This window comes from Poecilia latipinna, unplaced genomic scaffold (genome assembly GCF_001443285.1).
Source record: "Poecilia latipinna isolate Pla-1442-1.1 unplaced genomic scaffold, P_latipinna-1.0 Scaffold2416, whole genome shotgun sequence".
Lineage (NCBI taxonomy): Eukaryota > Metazoa > Chordata > Actinopteri > Cyprinodontiformes > Poeciliidae > Poecilia > Poecilia latipinna.
This window is the reverse complement of record NW_015115032.1, coordinates 74,368-83,412: the sequence shown is the minus strand read 5'-3', so window position 1 is coordinate 83,412 and position 9,045 is coordinate 74,368. Positions and strand designations below refer to the sequence as shown.

Genomic DNA, 9,045 nt, shown 5'->3' with positions numbered 1-9,045 from the left:
ATGGGAAAATTAAAACCCATTTTGTCCCTATTCTCAAGAATCATGTAAATGCTAACATTCGCAAAATCTTACAGGTATGGTTTTAAGAAGTTTATTTTTCCAAACCCAAGGTTTTGATATAAAAATGAGATTTAAATTTTAAATATTTTTCGACCTTTAATTTTACATATCACCTTTTGTGCGTGAATGTAAATACAATTTAGTTATTTTAGTTGCAGACTTGCACATAAAACCGTATTTGAAGAAGGCTGTGTAATCATGCCTCTCCATGTCTTGGCAACATGTTCCCACGCCATAGTGAAAATATTCGTTTTAGATAATGAGGTAACAGAGTTTCCCCCAGAAAACGTGCTAGGTGGTCAGGGCACCAAGGCAGTCTACAGTGTTTCTCTATTAAAAGATGTTAAGTTCAAGCGAACTTAACATCAATGCAAGTTGACAGGAAATGTAAAATATTTTTGGGTAATTATGTTAGGGTTAGGTTACATTGCCGATAATACTTAAACCTACAACTATAGAATCTTAAAAACAACAAATAAAAAGAAATAAAATTAAAATAAATATCAATTATTTGCACTTCTGTTTAATCCAAATTAAGTAATCGGTTTGGGGATCTAAAAACACGATGTAATGCTGATCACATTTAGAACTGGCCCAAGGCATAAATGAACTAAGAGAATATCAGTGCTGTTAAATTTTATTTAATGGTTTCAGCATACATAAATTAAAATATTTTAAATGGTTTAACATCTAAATTTAAGATTTTAAGGAGCTGGCAAGTTTACTTTGTAAAAGTTCAAGGAATAATCTTCATAGTTTGATTATTTTGTTACCATAGCTACAATCTGATGCTGTCAGTTTAATCTTTGAGTTTTAGCTGTTTGCTCACACATACATAAAGATGTATGTGTTCGTACAGTACTATTATAATTGACTGATCACCCCCCTCTCCCAGATTTCACTAAATTCAAACGCTGTTAGTGGTGCTGATGTTATTAGCAGAAGAAGAGGAAGGATCCAATTAGTGCCACAGAAACTGTTTTGGTTGACGGAGCTTTATGGGACGAGTATTTCTGATCTCCGCATGGCCACGGAGCAACTCTACCTGACATTAAATGGACAAAGCATTTGATATGCATTGTGCTGCTGCAAAAATAAAAAAAAACAAACCAGCGTGCTGCGCGTCTATCAGGCGAGCGCGAAAGCTCCACCACAGGCTGAACTACCAGTCGACTAACGCACCTGCTAACTGGGAACTCAAACTTTTAACAGCGCAGACAGAGTCAACGTGTGGAGACGTAAATGCACACGCCAAGCTATGTTCACCAAAAAAATTTCAATCTCACTTGCACGCTCAATGCTCACCTCTAAATGCACACCTGTTCACATTGAGTGCAGCTCAATGTGAACATTTGTGGTTCACATTGAGCTGCACGAGCAAAGCAAACGCAGTGGATTTAAACTTGACTCCTACTTTGATTAATTCTACAAAGAAACATGGATCCTCGGGGTTGATGTAAATATCCATACAGGTCAGCCTGCGTCCACTTTGAGTGAAAGGAGGCGCGCGCGATCTGTACTGAGGTAAACATCAGACATCAAGCTAAGTCAGCGCGCAAGGCAATGCACAGAGGCGTCAGTGGTGTGATTGGTGCGCGCGCCCTGTTCAATGCATTGGCTATAAAAAATAAATAAATAAATAAAAACCCTATTCTTTCAGGAATAATTCTGCCCTGCCAGTAAAATGCTCACCGGAGCAGATTTGCTTGCAGTCCGGCTTATTAAAAGAAAAAGTGTTTTTTTTGTTGTTGTTTTTTAAATAAAAACAAACTTTTTTTTAATTTATTATTTTTTATTTTTTTTAATAAAAACAAAAACACTTAGCCCGGCCAAGCAAAGCCTGGTGGCCGCCACGCTTGCGGTGCACCGGGGGAAACCGTGGATGATCTTTCTGTACGCCTTCTACAGATTCAGATCTGGACTCTGACTGCTATTTAGAACTGATCGCTTTACCCCTTATGTGGACAGAACTGAGCCCAGATGTTATGTTCTCCAGGTTGTACTGTGGTTTTTGTGTAGTTTTGATCATGTGTACTATGATTTATGGACTAGATACCCCAAGAAATGTGTCCCAAAGATTTGACTTTGATTTCAACCAACCACAATACAACCTACCACAAAGTATTGGGAAATTATTATCTAAGGTTGGAAGTTGCAGTGGACAAGGCTCTGAAGATTTCACTGATGAAAAAATAGTCTGACCTCCATCCATCCATTTTCTTCCGCTTATCCGGGGTGGGGTCGTGGGGGTAGCACCCTAAGAAGGGAGGCCCAGACTTCCCTCTCCCCAGCCACCTGCTCCAGCTCCTCCGGGGGAAGGGTTAGGGTTACCCTAGTGCCAAAACTGCGCACTCTTTTATGCATGAGGCCCCTGGAGTTTTCGGTGGAGGACGTTTCTGTGGCGAAGTCACAGGTCATGCGGTTCCCATCCATTCATCCATCCATCCATTTTCTTCCGCTTATCCGGGGTCGGGTCGCGGGGGCAGCAGCCTAAGAAGGGAGACCCAGACTTCCCTTTCCTCAGCCACTTTTTCCAGCTCCTCTGGGGGAATCCCAAGGCGTTCCCAGGCCAGCTGAGAGTCATAGTCCCTCCAGCGTGTCCTGGGTCTTCCCCAGGGTTTCCTCCCGATGGGACGTGACCAGAACACCTCATCAGGGAGGCGTCCAGGAGGCATCCTGACCAGATGCCCGAGCCACCTCAACTGGCTCCTCTCGACGTGGAGGAGCAGCGGCTCTACTCTGAGTCCCTCCTGGATGACCGAGCTTCTCTCTCTAAGGGAGAGCCCAGCCACCCTGCGGAGGAAACCCATTTCGGCCGCTTGTATCCGGGACCTCGTTCTTTCGGTCATGACCCAAAGCTCATGACCATAGATGAGGGTGGGAACGTAGATCGACTGGTAAATCGGGAGCTTCACTTTTTGACTCAGACAGGGTTCGACCAGTCATGGAAAACCTGGAAAGTCATGGCATTTAATTTCAGGTAATTAAAAATCATGGAATTTGCAAATAAGGGCAAAAAATGCTATCTTTTTCTATGGTGCTTGTGTTTCTGTGGTTCTCGTCTCGTCTTGGTGTCAGAAATTGAGGACTCTGTTTTATTTCAAGACTGCAGCTGTGGAAATATAACTAAACTACCAGCATATTATTCAGTTTATTTGTCAACAGACCTGTTGATACTGTTAGACATAAATTCATGGACTTTGATTTACTTATGTGCCTGTGATCTCAGTCTTTTTCTGCAGGTCCATCAAATTTGGTTGCCATGGCAGCAAAGAGACAAGCGAAGATTGAACGGTATCGACAGAGAAAGGAACTGGAGACTAGACTGTCAGATGTTCACAAAGTAATGGAGAGAGGACAGGCCGATGACGAGGTCAGCAGAGAGTTTTACCTTCTGAATGTCCAGAGATGGATCACTGTTTGTCTGGAGGAGATGGAGGCCATTGACCAGGAGGTGGAGATACTTAAAAACATGGATGTTCTGAAGCGGAGTCCTGCTAACCAACCAGCTCAGCCACCCAGAAATCCCATGAAACCCTTCATCCTCACTAGAAATGCTTTACAGGTGAGTTTGTGTGATGATGGCAACAGGTGAAGTGGTTTGTAAGTCAGTTCATGTGAACTTTATGAATAGTCAGCATTCTTAAAGTTCATCTTTCACTTTAAACACATGTTGAAGCCTTTGTATCGTAACAGGTCTGAAATTCACGTTCTCATTGCATTAATGGTCCATATTTCAAAGTAAAAGGTACTAGTACCTCCTCTTCCAAGCCTACTCTGCTCTGCCCCAACGACAGCCGTTAAGAAGCTAACAGAGACACTAAAGAGAAGAAGAGCTAACATTGATACAGTTGCAGCCATGCATGTTTTAATGTTACACACCTCAGTTTTTAGCAAGTAGCTCAACGTCTAAACTGGTATTGTTGCGCATCTAAAGTGTAAAGTTTATCTTTGTGCAAATGTCCCCCAAAGGAATCACAGCGCCTCTCTCTGCCAGCGTCCTCTGGGGGGATCGGTACTGCCCCCACTGAGAAGTGCTACAGGATTGTAACGACATTGCAGATGGCAAACTAAAGCCATTTGCAAATATGTTTACAAGCTGCCGGTCATATAAACATGAAGAATTACAGCAGTTTAAGGAAAACCGGGTATAAAATAAATAAAGGTTACTGTAATCTTCAACAGAATAAAACAGACAAAACAAAACTTATACAGGTGGGATGTTCTAGAATTGCACCGCAAGGGTGGCAATACGCTGGAGTGGCTCTGTACTTTCATTGAGATTTTTTTCTGTTTTTCAAACATTCATCTTGCCTTTTTGGAGGAAAATAGCTTATCTTTGACAGCTGTTCCTTCTTGTTTTGGACATTGTGTAGTTTAACTTTTTTTTTTCAATATTTTTCATATTTTTGTTATTTTGTTATGATGCATAACCATAGCAAAAGGGTGATTTACAACTGGGAGCAGCTGATTAAATTCAATTCAAAAATACTTTATAAATCCCAAAGGGAAATTTAATGTTGTAACTCATTAATTTAGATTCTTCTAAGAGTTATTGAAGATGGAGAAAGCTGTTGGCAGGAAAGATTTCCTGCAGCAATCTGTACTGCACTGAATCTGAAGAAGCCTCTGATTGAAGATCCTCTGGATTCCCAAGATGGTCTCGTGAAGAGGATGGTCAGGGTTGTCCATAATTTTCTTGATTCTATGAAGAATCCTTATTTGCATAATCATCTCCAGAGGTTCCACAGTCGTCCCCCAAACAGAACTAGCCTTCTTTATCAGGTTGTTGAGCCTTTTTAGGTCCCTGGCTCTGATGCTGCTGCCTGAATAGAGGATGGCAGAAGAGATGACTCTCTCCACAACAGACTGATGGCAGATATGCAACATCTTGGTGAAAACCTTGGAGGATCTTGGTTTCCTCAAGGAGTCCAGTCTGCTCCGTCCCCTCCTTATAAACGGCTTCACTGTTGTGCCTCCAGTCCAGTGTGCTGCCAAGGTAAACACTGAGGTATTTATATTCCTCAACCACCTCCACTTCTTCCCCCATGATGGAAATAGGGTTTAATCTAACCCGTTCCTCCTCAAATCAACAATCATCTCCTTTGTCTTGTTCACATTTAAGATGAGATCATTGTTCCCACACCACGAGACAAAGCGGTCCATCAGATCTCTATACTCTGCTTCTTGGCCATTTATGATACAACTGACAACTGCAGAGTCATCTGAGCGTTTCTGTAGATGACAGAAGTCAGACTTGTGCTGGAAGTTTGAAGTGTAGAGAGTGAAAAAGAGTGGTGAGAGAACAGTCTCCTGTGGTGTTGCTGACCATCTTGTTGGAGACACTCCTTCAGTCTCACAGACTGTGGTTTGTTTGTGAAGTAGTCATAGCTAGGCCTGTCACCATAACAAATTTTGCTGAACAATTAATTGTCTCCAAAATTATTGCGATAAATAATAATATTGTTTGAAGACCATTTTAAACTGATATAATGACATAATAATACGAGCACATCCTGCCAAAAATAAATACACTTTATTTTCCAAAGAACATTTAACACTGGAACTGGTAAAATAAACAAAACAAAAATAAAATGGACTCTGTTTCCATTAACAAAAAATGCACTTGAATTAAAACCAAACGCAACATAAAACCAAAGTGGGGGGAAAAAACTACATTCAACCAAAAGAGTACAGATTATGAAGTCTGTATATTATATTGCCCCTCAATAATCATTAGATTTAGATGGAGAAGACGGCCACATCCCACTACCTGATCCAATAGTTCACTCCTCCCTTACACTAAGGAAATGAGGAAGGGAGGGGTCAGTGGAAAACACTGGAATTGAGTCTTTTTTCATCCAGTGTCACCAATAAAGAAAAAGGCAGGAAGAAACGATTAAGCCGATAAATTAAAATGTTGACTATTTTCATTTATCTTGCAGTTAATTGATTTATTTCCTATTCTGTCAAACCTAGCCATGGATCCAGGTGATTGAGGCCTCCACCTGTGTCTTCAGAGTTTCTCGCAGAGCAGATCAGGTTGAATTGTGTTAGATGGAGAAATCAAAGAACATGATCTTCACTGTGCTGCCTGCCTTGTCCAAGTGACAGTGGGTTTGTTGAAGCAGATGTCAACTCCACACCACGATATCAAATATCACATTATGGAGAAGGTTTACGTCATTGGTAATGATGGAGACAATGCTGCACCGTCATGTAGCCTAACATTTACGGATAAAGATTGGTTAGCATCTCGCCTTTTGTATGTTTTTAAGGCTGCTCTGGTGTAAAGGGAAACACTGTTTATAACATACATATATAAATCCTGTTCTGGATTCAGGCAAAGTCAGCAGTTTGATCAACTCATCAGGAGGGAAGATGAGTTTTCTAAGCTAGTTATTCCAAACTTTTGTAAATACAGCCGTCTATAAGCCCCAACCAGGCGTGTTGCGTTCAGACAAATTAGCTTGACTCGAACAAGTAGAAGCCATGAATAAACAGGCAAAAACAACTTAGGAAAACAATTTCAGTCGCTGTGTTCAACACTCCTGTCCCACACTTCCGACCAGACATGGCGCCTTGAATGATTAATTGACGTCGCAAAGGGTTAATAGTCGTATATTCAGTGATGGCACTGATGTCATCTCCATGTGATTGGGTTAGGGTCCAGTCATTTGCTTCAAAACATCAAAATTGGAAAAGCTGAAAATAATACCAGAGTTGAAGCCATAAATCCTGGAGGAGTTGAAAAGAAGGAGAGAGAGAAAGGAGGAAATTTAAACTATCTCTACCACCCATCGTAGTGGGCAACCTGAGATTGTTAGCTGACAACATGGATGAACTTAAAGCACTGATAAGGACTCGGCGCTTATATATATATATATATATATATATATATATATATAAAAATAATAAAGCATTGTTCTTTCCCTTCGCTGCCTCTGCTGTGTTATGGTGCTACTGCAGTGGATTTCAGCCCAACTTTTTCATGTCTTTTGGGTCCCATCTAATATTCATTTGGGTCACTTTCGTTTTAAGCCTTCTCGCAGCAGTGCGCACTGCAGATAACCATGTTAGTTTACATACTGTGAATGGCGAAATCTTACCTTCCTAGCTGGATGAATCTCACCCAAGGCTAATAATTTTTTCCTGCCTCACCATATCCAGGCCAATTGCAGCCTGAGCAGCTGCACATAAACAAGTTTTAACCACATATAAGCAGACAAAACCTCCTTGAACTCAGCAATCACATCGCAGCCGTTGGGCTCCGTTCACCTCCAGTTGTCACACAAATCACACGTTTTTTCTAGGAGAGCTTTTTTGTTGAGTCAACACTTTAAATTATTCACTAGCTAATTAGACACCAAATACAGCAACCAGATTTACAGTTTGACCCAGGGAAATATTTTTCTACCATTTAAAAGAACCTTGAATATGCACTTTAAGTGTCTTTAAGAAACAGTTTCAGCTAGGTCTGTTCACTGTACATGCTGCTAGACGGATGGAAGGAAAATGACACTGGTTGGTTAAAACAGGTCAGACAGGCTCACTCGGCGATCAGCTGCAGTATAGGTTGTCATTTTCAAAATATGCTAAGTCACTGTGTGATGGATTTCATTTCTCTTGTCCACAGGCTCAAGTACTCGGCGCTGGGTATCCTAGCCTCCCCACCATGACGGTGGATGACTGGTATGAGCAACACAGAAAACATGGAGTCCTGCCTGATCAGGGCATGCCGAGCAAAGTTACTGTGGAGGACAACACTGATGTGCAGGCGAGAGATGAAGAAAAAGAGAAAAAGGCTGAGAATGATGATGAAGATTCTTTGTTAAAAGCCAGAAACTGGGATGAGTGGAAAGATGATCACCGCCGTGGATATGGAAACCGCCAGAACATGGGCTAACCCTTTCTTAATGCACTCTTGGTTTCATGTTTGTAATGTAAACAACAAAGTGGATGTTCCTCACATTATTGCTCCTAAAAATTTAAATACAAGAATGTATCAAAATTTGGAATGGCCCTTATGTTCTTTGATTTATCTTCTGTAGAAAGAGCTGTTTGAATAAACTATGAATCAGGACGAATAGTTTAAACATCCTCTCTGTTTTCTCCTTTCAAAGAAGCGCTGTGAAAATATTTAATTAATGCCATGGTTTTAAAGCTACATGATGGTTGTACAACTAAGCTTTTCCTTATTTTGTATCTTGTATAATAACAAGATACAAAAATCCTATGTTAGCCAAAGGATGCACGTATCTGCACCATAATGCATTTGTAATATAAAGGTTCTTGTTCTTGCCTAAAACTGATAAACTGATCCATGTGATGTCACCAGACCTGAACATCTCAGAACGTCAGGTTAAAGAAAGTTTTCATGTGATTTCTTGTTGTATTGTGGTATATGCAGCTGCTGGAATGGACACTTCTAATAAAAATGCTGAGCATACTCTTGGTTGGCCCACAGAGACAACTGGAGGTCATCATCTAGAACAGGGCTGTCAAACTCCAGTCCTCGAGGGCCGCTGTCCTGCAACCTTTAGATGAGCCTCTGCTGAACCACCTGAAGAGAATAATTAGGTCATTAGCCAGGCTCTGGAGAGCTGAGCTACACAAGGAGGAGGTAATTAAGCCATTTCATTCCAGTGTTTTGTACCTGTGGCACATCTAAACACTGCAGGACAGCAGAGGACTGGAGTTGGACACCTGTGATCTAGAACATAGAAACATGAAATATTTTATAGCAGTTTTAATGTTACAACTCATTTTAACATATTGATACTCTTATCAAACCTATACTAATTGATTTTCTGTCACAAGCATAGTGTCTCTGTTTTGGTGAAAAATCTGTCTCCGTAAATTGTTTGGTAATACAACAAATTAAAAGCACTATTAGTGATGAATCAAAATCAAATCAAATTTTATTTGTTTAGCACATTTCAGTAGCAAGGCATTTCAAAGTGCTTTACATAATTAAAATTAAAA

General features: G+C 40.7%; 1 protein-coding gene across 1 annotated transcript in view; it reads left to right on the top strand.

Annotated features, from left to right (window-relative positions):
* Positions 1–8,509, top strand: part of igbp1 (immunoglobulin (CD79A) binding protein 1) — a 13,541-nt gene extending 5,032 nt beyond the window's left edge. Inside the window, exons 2-3 of the mRNA XM_015019344.1 lie at positions 3,290–3,625; positions 7,697–8,509. Coding sequence (XP_014874830.1) covers positions 3,290–3,625; positions 7,697–7,966 — 606 coding nt within the window. The 3' untranslated portion in view covers positions 7,967–8,509. The remainder of the gene's footprint in view (positions 1–3,289; positions 3,626–7,696) is intronic.
* The last annotated feature ends 536 nt before the right edge of the window (positions 8,510–9,045 follow it).